At 41.1% G+C, this 14,561-nt stretch overlaps 1 protein-coding gene across 3 annotated transcripts in view; it reads right to left on the bottom strand.

The window, feature by feature from the left end:
- Nucleotides 1–3,112: 3,112 nt before the first annotated feature.
- Nucleotides 3,113–14,561, bottom strand: part of Acsm5 (acyl-CoA synthetase medium chain family member 5) — a 32,443-nt gene continuing 20,994 nt past the window's right edge. For all 3 annotated transcript variants that reach the window (XM_005064489.4, XM_013113721.3, XM_013113726.3), the window contains 4 exons: nucleotides 12,567–12,694; nucleotides 12,387–12,486; nucleotides 10,642–10,761; nucleotides 3,113–8,090 (listed from right to left, as the gene is read on the bottom strand). In XM_005064489.4, coding sequence (XP_005064546.1) covers nucleotides 8,007–8,090; nucleotides 10,642–10,761; nucleotides 12,387–12,486; nucleotides 12,567–12,694 — 432 coding nt within the window. In that variant the 3' untranslated portion in view covers nucleotides 3,113–8,006. The remainder of the gene's footprint in view (nucleotides 8,091–10,641; nucleotides 10,762–12,386; nucleotides 12,487–12,566; nucleotides 12,695–14,561) is intronic.

Raw genomic sequence — 14,561 nt, forward strand, 5'->3', positions numbered from 1 at the left:
ACTTTAAAATCGAAGTCAGAAAATATGTTGCATTGGGGGAGAAGTCATGATTTTGTTTCCACAGGAAACAAAGAACTATGGATTCTTTCAGAATTAATGAAGATTATATTAGGGGCAAAAGACCTCCTGAAAATCTTGGTTTACAGACATGAAGAAAAGAAAACAAGAAAAACCTATAAGACAGGTGATGTATAAACTGATCCCTCAACATGGGAACAGCTCTGAGACTGGATGAATCATGATAAACATTGTTGGTTACAGAGTCCTCATGAATTATTATTACATACCAGCCTTTCATATAACATGGATAGAGATTTGTTTATTCAGTTCAAACAGATTTATAAAGTTAACAGATACCTTTTTCTTGTTCAAACATAAAACAAAAATATCATCTTTAGCTGACTTGTGCATACTGCACATTCCACACTTGTGTTAATGCAAATATATGTTACCTCTAAAAGTCCGTGTGTTTTCAGGAAAAAAAGACCAGATCCACATAAAGACAAGTAGTCCAGATGATTCAGCCTCTCAGAATGCCTTTGTTGCAATTTCCTCAAAATTCTACATCCAGAACAACTTCAGAGCTGCTAGCTGAGATGGTTAAGCCTCACGAACTACACCAGCCAGGACTTCAAATAAGCTCTATACTTTCCCATTACACAGAAACTAGACAACAAATGATAAAGCTAGCTCTCCCAGGACTTGAACATTATCCCAATTTTCTCAGTGTCCTCCTAAAGATGCCATTAACCCCAGACAACAGGAAGCAGTTTAGAGAACACAATGCCCATATTCCCAAGAGGTGGGGTGGTGGTTTTTGGTCATTCAGCAGGTTATAAATATTGGTCATCATTTATGGAGGAATATTGGAAAGATAGGATAAAACGATAGATTATTGAATCTACTTAAATAGACTTTAAAGAAACTACTGGCATCAAATATTCTAGGCCTGTAGACTGTCAAGATGAATGCTCCAATGTTGCAGAGGAACCTCGGGTGACTGTCCAAGTATTCAGATGTCTTTGTCATTTCTGTAGTTTTGGAAGTTGCTTGACCTTCACTTCCTGTTTACTCAGGAAATGAACATCCTTGATCTTGATCTTTATCACTTCAAGATATTGGTTCTTTGATGGGGATGAAAACTAGATAGTTACAGTTTTCTTTGTTACCAAATTTGGAAAGGAAACTCACAAAAGAGATGTAAAATCTATGAGGTTGAGAGACATAAAAATTTATGCTGTTTATCTAAGAAAATGTTTTGAGGCCTGAAAAGACAGTTTTGGATTGGTAATGCAAGTTAGGATAAAAAGTGAATTAGGTATAGGATTTTTGACTCATCAAGTTAGAACAGGTAATGGAGTATTTTCTCTGAATTATTCAAATACTAATAGACTGAACATTGCAAATGTAATTTTTACCTGATAATTTTTGTTGTATATATTTTACTGTGTTAGTGTTAAAATCTTTCCTTTTTATTTAGACAAAAGGGGGAAATATTGTGGATATATTTGCACACTGTATGAAGACGTGTTGCTGTGATTGGTATAATAAAAAGCTGAACAGCCAATTGCTAGGCAGGAGAGAATAAGGCAGGACTTCCTGGCAGAGAGAAAATTCTGGGAAGAAGAAAAGTGGAGTTGCCATCCAGACACAGAGGAAACAGGATGGGCAGTATTGAAATGAGGTAACAAAGCTCATGGAAAAACATAGATTAAAAAATATGGGTTAATTTAAGTTATAAGAACTAGTTAGGAACAAGCCTAAACTAAGGGCAAGCTTTCATAATTAATAAATCTCTGTGTCATTATTTGTGAGCCTGCAGTCCTAAGAAATATCCAACTATACCTACACGTAACTCCTTCTTCTTGTGATGAGCATTTACATGAGACACAATATCTTCATGTCCTTTGCCCACTTGGAGAGACCTATCCACATACTTCTTTCTTAGATGGCTTTCTCACCAATTTTCCAATCATATTCTTTCTGAGTTCCTTACCATTCAGTCAATCCATTGGCTAGCACCTGTGAATCAGTGAGCAATTCTGGAATTTCTTCTTCCAAAGAAAATGTATTGCCATATATACTTCTCAAAGTTCTGCCCACTATAGGACTTCCCTTCACTGGTATCTTTAAGGGTTGACCCATAAAGGAATTGTAATGCTACTCCTGTCTACTTCTGGGTAGTGCCTGCATAATGTGCAGAACAATTAGTAAAACAGGTCCAATCATAGGTCATAGGTGCATACCTGGCAGCAGGTGGCATTGTAACAAAAGGAGGAAAACATAGGCATTTGGGCAACTTCTTCATGTAACTTGCTTGTGCCTTCAGGACCTGCTTAACCTGATCATGTATATATCACTTCCATTTGATAATGGATTGCTGCTGTGAATGTCTTACTTTGTGACTTTGTGGGTCAGGTAATACCCAACTCATGATAGCTCAGATCACATGTAACTTAGTGGCCCATTGTCAAATGTTCAGTTTCCACAAAGGCCCAATAACAGGCCAAGAGCTCTCTCTCTCTCTCTCTCTCTCTCTCTCTCTCTCTCTCTCTATATATATATATATATATATATATGTATGTATGTATGTATGTGTGTGTGTGTGTTTGTGTGTATGTCTCTGTCTATCTCCCTTCCCCCCTCATATATATATATGAGAAAATTATTAGAATGACTTGCATGTTGTGGTTCAGTCAATCCAACAGTGGCAGCCTTTGAATGGAAAGTTCAAGAATCCAGTAGTTGTACAGCTCACAAGACTGAATGTCTCAGCTGGTCTTCGGTATATTGTTGGAGTCCCAAAGAAGTATGCAGGAATACCAATGAAGGAATGGACTTCACACAAGGGTAGAACAAGCAGGAAAATAAAAAGAACTTTCTTTTTCCATGTCATTTATACATACTGTCATAGGAAGGTGTGATTCTGATGAAAGATAAATCTTTCTACCTTAAAAGATCTGGAATAAAGGTTTATATTCCTATCTCAAAGATCCAGATTAGAGGTGGGTATTTTCACTTCAAATTATTAAGAAAAAATCCCTGATGGGTGCATGCAGACATTTGGTTGTGGTGTGGTGAAGTTGACAAACAAAAATGGCCATCACAGACATATATCCAAAAGATTTTATATCCTACTACAGAGATGCTTGTTTATTCATGTTCATTATTGTTCTATTAACAATAGCCAAGAAAACGAAGCAGTCTAGATATCTATAAAATGATGAATGGATAAGGAAAATTGTTACATTCACACAATGGAAGTCATTCAGAGGTTAAAAAATGAAATTACAAAATTTTCAGGTAAATTGATGGAGCTTGAAGCACTCATTCTGGCCAAGGTAACTCAGACCCAGGAAGACAAACGTCATATTTTCTCTCATTTCTGGATAAGTTTTGAATTTTCAGATATGTGTGTTTTATTGGTAAAATCCATAGAGATTAGGAAAGTGTTAAGGAATTAGAGGGAGGGCTAACAAAGTAGGGGAGATAGAACAGTGGTATAGAAGGGGCAAAGGAGAATAATAGAATAGGAAGGGTTAAATTAAGTAGGGAATGTGAGGAAAAAGTGAAGGAAGGAAGGAATAAAAGGTGGGATAACTAACCCTAAGGATCTTACGAAAAATCCAAATTGAAACCTAGTACTATAGATAATTCTCTCTCTGTCTCTCTGTCTCCTCCCCCGTCTCTCTCTCTCTCTCTCTCTCTCTCTCTCTCTCTCTCTCTCTCTCTCTCTCTCTCTCTCTCTCTCTGTGTGTGTGTGTGTGTGTGAGTTACATAGATGTGTTGACTGACAGTGGTCCTATGAGAAAACACTGACTAGGAAATAAAAAACTTAATGCCATGAATGGGTTTCCTCTTTTGGAGTTGTTGGCATGGAGAAATTAAGCTAGTACCAACCTGGAAGCTTCTTCCTTACTGGCTAGCTTCATAGTGCTGGAAGGAGCTATATACTCTCCTGAAGGAGAAAGTAATCATTAATTCTATCTCCACATGAGGCCTTTCCCCATCCTGTATCCTGTGCCCAGAGGTCTCATTCTGTCTCTTTACCTGTGTCCATATTTTCCTCAATCCCAGATCTCTAGAGTGTTCTTTCCCTGCCCCCCTTTCATGGGTATGTGCATCTTCTGCACGTGTACATGCATGCTTTTGTACATTTATGGGTACACATGCATGAGTGGGAGTGCATGCATGTATTTGTGTGAGTCTATGCATGCACACATTGAGGGGCAGGGGTTGTATATGACTGTGGAGGGCTGAGTTTGATGTCAGGAACTGTCCTCCACTGTTCTTCCACCTTATCCACTGAGGCAGGATCCCACAGTCCAAACCCCAGAGCTTGCTGATGTCTGGTGTCTCTAGTCAACTTGCTCTAGGGATCTCCTGTCTCTGCCTTCCAGGGCTGGACTACCATATCCACTGAGCATTTACATGAGTTTCTGGGATCTGAACGCTGGTCCTCGTATTTGTACGGCAAGGTTTTTAATGGCAAGTTCTTTAACTTGTGCTCTAATCTCCCGAGCTCTACCAGAAACATTCTATGCAAACCTTTATGTACCCTAAATCTCCCAGTCCTGACAGCTACTGTGTGCTCTGTGACACTTATCATAGTCATGTCCTTATTGCTATTGCTACATGGTAAATAATATCTGCCTCTTCACTAGACTAAACTTTGTAAGCAGTGCTTTGGGTTGAGTTTATTTGTTGAAATCCTAGTCCCTAGAACCTTACAAAGTGACTACTGTGTTTGGAAACAGAGTCTTGGTTGTTTCCTTGCTTCCTTACTCCTTGCTTTGTGTTATTTGGGATCGTATTCAGAGCCTTATACATGACAGGCAAATACTCAACCACTGACTATATCTCCAACCTCTTCTTTTTACTCATCTACTTTGAAACATTAAATCACCTAGTCTGGCCTTGAATTTACTCTGTAGCCCAGGCAGCCTCTGGAGCTTACAACCTCCACCCCTTACTCAGAGTCAATCTTTAAAGTCCAAGGACTGGCAAGTTTAGGTAGTGAAAGATAGAAGAGTAGTGAAGATGTATTTGAATGAAGGACCATGCTCCTGCCACAAAAAGGAGCAGGACTCGGCAGCTTTGACCATGAGCTTCTGGATTTAGAGTTAAGGATAAAAGAAAGGAATTATGGAATACATCCGCCAAGGCCAGGTGTGTGTCAGGGGTGTCTCTGAATGGAAGTCTAGTAGAGAGGCCATTGTGTGAAGCCTGAAGGTGAAGCCTGGATTGCCTTAGAGAACCAAAGATGTTAGAGATACCAGAGTTGTGGATACCTGCTGAGGAGAGTGGAAAAAGTTCAAGAGAAAGAAGTGTGCTGTGGTCAACAAAGCTGAATGGGATTGGATGTTTTGACATCAGACATGGAGATGCTGTGTTTGGAGTTTTCCCAGCTAGTTTTCGGTCTTGCTTTGGTCCAGCATTCCCTCAGTATGTTCCCTTCCTTGGATTTTAAAATGGTAATATACATCCTGTACTGTTATATGTGGGAAATATATGATCTGCTTATTTTGAGTTTTACAGGGGATTGCAATTAAGAGATCGTCATGAGTCTCAGAAGAGATTTAGGAGTTCAAATTTTGAAACACACTTGGGACTGTTATAGACTATGGGAACTTTTGAAGTTGAACTGAATACATTTTTGTGTTATGACACGTCTATAAGCCTTTTGGGACCAAGGAGTGGAATGTGGTGGTTTGAGAGAAAATGGTCCACAAGGAAGTGGCACTGTTAGGAGGGGTGGTCTTGTTGGAGGAAGTGTGTCACTGTGGGGGTGAGGTTGAGGTATTTTTCTCAAGCTTCACTCAGTGTGATGGTCAGTCGACTTTCTGCTGCCTTATGGTCATGATGTAGCCAACACCATGTCTGCCTGCACACTCCTGTGCTCCAAGTCATGATGATAAGGAACTGAACCTCTGAAACTGTAAGCCACCACCTCAATTAAATGTTTTCTTTATAAGAGATGCTGTGGTCATGGTGTCTTTTCACAGTAATAAAAACACAAACTAAGACAACAGTCAATATTACTGTCTTCCACTCTTGTTTTCAACCTTACCTTTTTGAGATGGGGCCTCTCATTGAATGTATAGCTCACTGGTTGGCTAGACTGGCTGGCTAACAAGCTTTGAGGATCCTCTTGTGGTCCTGTTACCCTAAGGTAAGGTTACAGATGTGCGTAGCAACAGCTGACTCTTACATGGCTATCAGGGATCTGAAAATCAGGTGTTCATGCTTACACAGCAGGTGTTTTATGGTCAGTGCCATCTCCCAGTCCCACAAGAGAAGATTGCCTCTCTAAAAGAACTTGTTCATTGGAATAGTTGTTTCTGTTTCTTAAGATAACTTTGTACTCACTCATAAGTGGATGTTAGACATAAAGCAAAGGATCCACAACCGAAGAGAAGCTAGATAAAAAGGAGGACCCTAAGAGGGACACACATCAAGGACATAAGGAAGGGGAAATAGTTAAGATCTCCTGGTAAACTGGGAGGGGAGTAGAAGGGATAGGGTGTGGGGCTGGAACATGAAGGATTGAGATGGCTGACTTTGGGGAAGGAACAGAGCAGGGGAGAACAATGAAAGAGATATCTTGATAGAGGGAGCCATTATGGGGTTAGGGAGAAACTTGGTGCTAGAGAAATTCCCAGGAATCCACAAGGATGACCCCAGATAAGACACCTAGCAACAGCAAAGAGGGTGCCTGAACAGGCCTTCCCCTGTTACCAGATTAGTGACTACCCTAATTGTCATCATAGAACCTACATCCAGTACCTGATGGAAGCAGATGCAGTGACCCACAGCCGAACACTGGACTGAGATCCTGAAGTTCAGCTGAAGAGAGGGAGGAGGAATCATATGATCAAGGGTGAGTCAAGATCATGATTGGGAAAACTACAGAGACAGCTGACCCAAGCTAGTGGGAACTCACAGACTATGGACTGACAGTAGAATAACCTGCATAGGACTGATCTAAGCCCTCTGAATGTGGGTGACAGTTAAATGGCTTAATCTGTTGGGAGAGCCCCCAGAAGTGGGAGCAGGACTCATCCCAGGTTCATGAACTGGCTTTTTGGATCCCATCCCCTATGGTGGGATACTTTGCTCATTCTTGATACAGCGGGGAGAGGTTTGGTCCTGCCTCAACTTGGTTTGCCAGACTTTGTTGATTCCCCAAGGGAGGTCTTACATCCTCTGAGGAGTGGATGGGGGTGGAGTCAGGGGGAAGTGGCAGGGCAGGAGAGGGGAGAGAGGGGGACCTGGGGTTGGTATATAAAATGAAAACTTTTTTAAATAAAAAAAAGAAAAGAAAACTTGTCTAGGGGAAGGGAGGGGTTAGGCTTCCCCATGGCAGTTTTCCCTGTAAACTATAACATGTTTTTCCCCAGAACACAAGATATGCTTAAGTAATAGAATAGTTACATTAATCAGCCAAGCTCGTGTTAATTATTATCAAGCTCATTGATTTAATTATTTCTCTATTGTTTTGGAATTTGTATATGTGTGTGTTTTCAGTTATAAATAATGTTTCATGAAATATCTTTGTATATCAAATATTTTCTGCATTTTGAATCATTTCTTTTATAGTGAGTCACAAAGGTATGATTTCTAAATGGAAGAGTATTGCCAATATTATGGTCCAGATACTGTTACCAAATGGCTTCAACCAATGGGTCAAGTTTTACCTTCTCACTGGCATAATGAGATCATGGATACCCTAAGGCTGTGGTAATCTGTCTGTCCCAGGAACAGCAGAGTGGACTGATGCTGAGGATGTCTCAGTCAGGGATGTTAAACCATGGAACATTTGCTGAATGTGGCAGTAGCTGTGAGCTCTGAACCAGGAATGCTCTCCCATTTGCCAATATCATCCCACAGTGCTCATTTGATGCCTATACTTTGAAGGGATCGTGCTCCAACGAGGTGCTGGCTAGCACCCCTCCTTCTCCTTTCAGGACCTTCAGAGCATCATGTCATCTTTTGCTGGTTGCACCTCATCTTCCCCACTCTTGGTTTCTCAATTTACTCCTTAAGATCTTTCCAGAAACTGTCTTTGGCAGTTCCGAAATGAAAGCCACCTAGTAACCAAACAAACAGATACAGTTATGCTTAGAAACCATCATTTCCTAGAATGACCCTTTTCTTAAGTCATTCCTTTTGCTACTTCAAAGGAAAGCTCCCATAATTCAGGGTTTTCCCCATCAGATAGTTAAAATTTCTGGAGCCTAGAGTGCCTTTACCTCTCACCAGATCCATTGCTTCTCATCTGCAGATCAATTTTTTCTTTTATTTTAGAAACAATCTTTATTTACATATCAGTTCCCCATTCCCTTGCCCTCCCATCCTCCCATGCTCCCCACTGACCCCCCCAACCCATACCTCCCACCCACTCCCCAAGGATAGTGAGGCATTCCACAGGAGATCATCAAAGTCTGTCACATTATTTGGGGGAGGGCCTAGGCCCTCTTTCATGTATCTGGGCTGCAATAGTATTCTTCCATAGGGAATGGGCTCCCAAAGTCCATTTGTGCACTAGGGATAAACACTGGCTGCACTGTTAGAGATCCCATAGACTGCCCAGGCCTCCTAACTGGCACCCACATTCAGAGGGCTTGGTTTGGTTCAATGCTGGTTTCCTAGCTTTATGACTAGGGTCTCTGTGCTCTCACTAGGTCAGATCAACTGTTTCTGTGGGTTTTTTCAGCAAGACCATGCTCCCTCTCTACAACTGGATTCCAGGAGTATGGCTCTGTGTTTAGCTGTGGGTGCCTGATTCTGCCTGCTGAAACTGAGAAGCTTATGTAAGGTAAAGTACATAGTCAACAAGACAAAATGGCAGCCCACAGAAAGTGAAAAGATCTTCACTAACCCCACATCTGACAGAGGGCTGATTTCCAAAATATACAATAAACTCAAGAAGCTAACCCCCAAAACACCAAACAATCCTTCAGCTCTATTATAGAGCTATAATCCTGAAAACAGCTTGGTATTAGCACAAAAATAGACAGGTAGACCAATGGAATCAAACTGAAAACCCTGATGTGGACCCACACATCTGATTTTTGACAAAGAAGCTAAAATTATACAATGAAAAAAAGATAGCATCTTCAACAAATGGAGGTGGCATAACTGGATGCTGGCATATAGAAGACCACAGATAGGTCCATATCTATTAACATGCACAAAACTTAAGTAGCAGAGACACTGAGATTGATAATTAATAAATGGGATCTCCTGAAACTGAGAAGCTTCTGTAAGGCAAAAGTCATAATCAACAAGACAAAATGTCCTCCCACAGAATGGGAAAAGATCTTCACCAACCCCACATCTAACAGAGGGCTGAATTCCAAAATATACAAAGAGCTCAAAAAGCTAGTCACCAAAACACCAAAGGATCCAATTTAAAAGTAGGGTACAGAACTAAACAGAGAATTCTCAATAGGAATCTAAAATGGCTGAGAGACACTAAAGAAAGTACTCAACATCCTTAGCCATCAGGGAAATGCAAATCAAAACAACTCTGAGGTACCATCTTACTCCTGTCAGAATGGCTAAAATCAAAAACACCAATGACAGTTTATGCTGGAGAGGATGTGAGGAAAGGGGAACATTCTTCCACTGCTGGTGGGAGTGCAAACTTGTACAGTCAATTTTGACATCAGTTTGGCAGTTCCTCAGGAAAATGAGAATCGGTCTACTTCAAGATGCAGCAATTCCACTCTTAGGCATATACCCAAAAGATGCGCATTCACACAACAAGGATGTCTATTCCACTATGTTCATAGCAGCATTATTTGTAATAGAAAGAACCTGGAAGCAACCTATATGCCCCTCAATTGAAGAATGGATGGAGAAAATATGGTACATTTACACCATGGAGTATTACTCAGTAGACAAAACAAAAAACAAAACACTGAAATCTTGATATTCACAGACAAATGGATGGAACTAGAAGAAACTGTTCTGAGTGAGGAACCCAGTCACAGAAAGATAAGCATGGTATGTACTCAGTCATATGTGGATAGTAGACATAGAGCAAAGGACTACCAGCCTACAATTCACACCACCAGAGAAACTAGGAAACAAGGAGGACCCTAAGGGAAAAAAAAACACATGGTCCCCTGAAGAAGGGGAAAGGGACAAGAACCCCTGAGCAAATTGGTGGGATGGGGAGGAAGGAGGGAGGTAGGAAAAAGAGAAGAGGATAATAGGAGGGGGGAGGAGAACAAGAGGGGTGAGGAAGACTGAGACGGGGAGGAATAGAGAAGAGTAAGAAAGGAAATACCTTGATAGAGGGAGCCAGTATCGGTTTAGAGAGATATCTGGCATAGGGAAATGTTCATGGATCCACAGAGATGGCACCAAGAATCTAGGCAGTAGTGGAGAGACCACCTTTGATACCCTTCCCTATAATAATGAGATTGATGACTCCCTCGGTTGCAGATCAATTCGTAATGTAAGAACATACAGTACTTTGGGAAAGATCCAGTGAAAAAAGACAAACAAGGCTGAAGCAGCAACTGGGTGTTCATATCTACAGTGCTGAGCCTTGCCCTACATAGGTGACCAGTCCTGGGAACAGGCACCATCTGGTTCCTCAGCTTATGTCTTAGAGCCACAGGTGTTTACCTTCCTGGGATACTTGTATGGAGCAGTCACCGTCTTCACATGCTCCTGGAGTTCCTGGGTCAGTGCTTCTGGGTCATGAGATGCATACGCTGGAGAAAGGACTATAAATGCCTTCACCACCTGAAGGGAGAGAACCCCAGAAGGGATCAAGCCTCCAGGAATGATGCTTTTCTCCTCCAGCTAGCCTTATCACAAGGGTTTTGCTAGTTCCTGCTAGTTTTGCTAGTTCCTACTGGTTCCTTGAGCACAGTCAGTGAAGTGAACACCATCTATTTCCCTATTGTCTGCCTGTTCAGAATAAACAGTGGAATCATTTGGAGCCTCATTTCCCAGGCCACTCCCCATACTTTTAATGGCTCCATCAAGAGTGAGGATAAATTCCCTTAAGGTGCAGACCTACTGGGGGGAAGCAGCTTCACAATACCAATAGTCATTTGCTCCCCGATTTTCATGTGGGAGGACAGAGGAGCACCAGATTGTCCAGGCAGGGTTAAAGAAAACAGCCCTGCTTGGGGGCCACTGTGTCTTTGGAGAGTGCCCGCAGGTACATTTCCCATCAGCAAACATGGAACTACACTGTTTCTGTTTCAGTCATTCAAGGGCATGTTCTTCTCCTTGGCTTTGTGTGCTCAGGTTTCTCCTGCAATTTGCCTCTTGTTAAAGAGGGAACAATCAGAGGGTAAGTTCATTTGATACTGAGCCTAAGAACCTGAGCTCATTCCGTGGAGCCCACATGGTTTGTCCTCTGACCTCCGCACGTGTACTGTGGCCCACGAGCATATTTATAAACACACACACACACACACACACACACACAAATAAATTTTTAAATGAGTTCAAATCATGTCTTCTAATAATGTCAGAAACTACGCCCACAAAGTCTCACCAATGTGACTACGCTGCATAGCATGAGCTGCATAAAAATGACCCCAATAGAAATTTCAATGTGGACAGGTGTCAACTCTACATGAAGAAGCACAGGCAACCAGGAAACACTGAGAATGGGAGCAATAAAGACTATTGGTATTGTCCAACCCCAAATGGTCAACCCTGAAAACATATATACAAGTAACATTATACCGTTTGAACAGATTATATTTAGGAATATATATGTAGATACATATATACCTGTAATAACAATTAATGAAGAAGAGGTCACAAATTTGAAAGAGTCAAGAAGTGTTTGGAGGGAGGAAAGGGTAAAATGCTGTAATTATATTATAATCTCAAAAGTAAAATAAAATAGTTTCTTATATCAATGGAAGAGTTTTAAAGGCCACTTAGTTGCAGGTCTACAAAACCATTAAACTCTATTAACTCACTTTTATTAAGGGGTGGTATATCAAAGACACTTAGAAACACTCTGTTATCCCTAAATTGGCCATGCAGCCATCATTAGTCATGTTTGGGGAGCTTGCTAGGTTCTCATATGAAACAGAAAAGGACATTTTTCTGGAGAGAGTGTCTTCCCTTCCACTGAGATTTCCTGCCCAATCATCAGCTTCATTTGGATTGTCTGATGTCCAATAAAAAACTACACTTTGTATTTTCCCATCTTGTCTTTGTAGAGTGTCTGTGATTTAAAGGTGGTTTAATCAAAAGGAATGAATGACTGAATGTGGAGCTTAGCTTTGTGGTATCAGAGGTGGGGCTGAGATCAAAGGAGGAATCAGGCATTCCTGCTTGTTCCTTTGGGTGCAAATAAGCAGAAAACAATGAGGTTATGCTCTTGTCTGACTGCTTACCTCTCCACGAATGGGGTCTGGGCTGCTGACCACGGCGCACTCGAGGACAGCTGGATGCTCAGCAAGAGCACTTTCCACCTCAACAGGTCCAATCCGGTAGCTGGAAGAGAAAAGAAATCTTTCGAATGTCATTCCTCTCCCTATGGAACTTCAAGGAGAGGAAAGAGCAAACTGCTTGACCTTGAAGAGTTGATCACATCGTCATTTCTCCCTAAGAACCAAAAGTAGCCATCCTTGTCCTTGCGGGCTCGGTCTCCAGTGATGTAAAAGTCTCCTTTCTCTGATGAGGCTGTCTTTTCAGGATTTTCCTAGAAGACAAGGGAAGACTATGAAGGATCATTTGGGTACAACCACTTAGGTCAGCCCCTGCCTGGGGATCCCATGCTGAGGGGAGGGCAACAATCCTTCAACAGGTAGTCTCTTGGTTCTCAAGGCTCAAGCTGTCCAGAATTTCCTATAGGGAAGAAGGTTAGATTCCTGCAGATTTGTGACTTCTCTTTTAATTGGATGAGAGCCTCCAGGTGGGATCTGGAGCAAATGCCCACAGCATCCTTTGAATAGTCAAACTCAAGGATGATATACACAGGGCAATTGGCTCTGCATAACTGAATACACTGCAAGTATAAGATAGGAAGTAAAAGATTGGCTTTAAACCCCATTGCTAGGAGGAGAGTCTAGAGTAAAGAAAAACGTATAGCCATGGTCTAAAACCTGTGTGTGTGTGTGTGTGTGTGTGTGTGTGTGTGTGCGTTACACTGTGTGAATGTGGACACAATAGTGCCTTGACAAATGTGTTGAAGTCAGAGGACAGCTTCGGGTATCAGTCCTTTCCTTCCACTTTATTTAAGATGGGTCTTTTATTGTTTCTTTGCACTGCATGCACCAGGCTAGCTGGCCTGTGAGCTCCCAGAGATTCTCCTGTCTCCATCTCCTCTTAGGAGCTGGGATTTCAGACACTCATGTTATCCTGTCTATTATGAGCACTGGTTCCCACAGCTGTGTCAGCCCCAAATGAACACTCAGAGACTTATATTAATTATAATACTGTTGGACAATGACTAGGGCTTCTTATTGGCTAGCCCTGTCTTAATTATTAACCCATTTCTATTCATCTAAATATCTAAGTATTTCCACATGGTCTTATTTACCAGAGAAAGTTCTGGACCTCTTACCCCTTTGTGGTCTCACATGACATCTGCTAAGCATCTCCACAGAGAAAAGAGCAATTTCCTGTTTGTCCCTATTTATATCCTGATGCTGCCCAGATACATCACTTCCTGTCTGTCTGTACAGACCTCCAGACCTCTATGATTAGCTAGTGGCAAGTTTCTGCCTAGCTACATCACTTCCTATCTTGCCAATCAGCTAATCAGTGTTCTGTTCATTAACCAATAAGAGAAACACATAGAGAGTACATTCCCCATCACCTGTCCAGCTTGTGGCAGATTTTTGCATGCCAAATTCTTTGTTCACAAAGCTAATTATCTAGCACAATTCCAAAATAATTTTTAAAAATTACTATTTGTTAGTAGAAAGAAAAAATTATTAATTACTAATGCATGCAAAAATATGGATGATTGGTAAATAAATTATCCTGTTCTTAAGATACACAAAATGGATCTTTTATGTCTCCAAGTGTAGTTTTTGGAAGAAAACAAAATAACTATATAGTTGTTGTGCACAGTATACAGTAAATATATAGTATATGTCATGCTATATAGTAACAATTTACCAGTTGCTTGAGGTCTGGAGTAAAGAAAGTTGAATAGGAAGGAGATCATAGAACACTTAGAGGTGATGACAGTGTTCACATCTTAACTGCATTGGTGGCCACATATGTATACATAGTGACCAGAAGTCATTGGCCTGTATACTTACCATGGATGCATTTTTTTCACAATTAAATTTTATCTTCATTCAAACACATTTTGAAGAAAAGCTAAGTTATAATGAATATTTAAGAATATATCTTAATAGAAGTCTATAATGTAGAGCCATAGAACTCTTAACAGTCTCTAGAGCATTAGAGGAGAGATAAACAAATGGAGAGACAGAAAGAATGAGTTAAAGCTGGTGAAATAGATTGGTGGGCAGATGTGTGAGTTCAGTCCACAAGCCCACATGGCAAAAGGAGAGAACTAACTTACCCAAGCTGTCCTTCGACCTCTACACATA

This window comes from Mesocricetus auratus, unplaced genomic scaffold (genome assembly GCF_017639785.1).
Source record: "Mesocricetus auratus isolate SY011 unplaced genomic scaffold, BCM_Maur_2.0 Super-Scaffold_4256, whole genome shotgun sequence".
Lineage (NCBI taxonomy): Eukaryota > Metazoa > Chordata > Mammalia > Rodentia > Cricetidae > Mesocricetus > Mesocricetus auratus.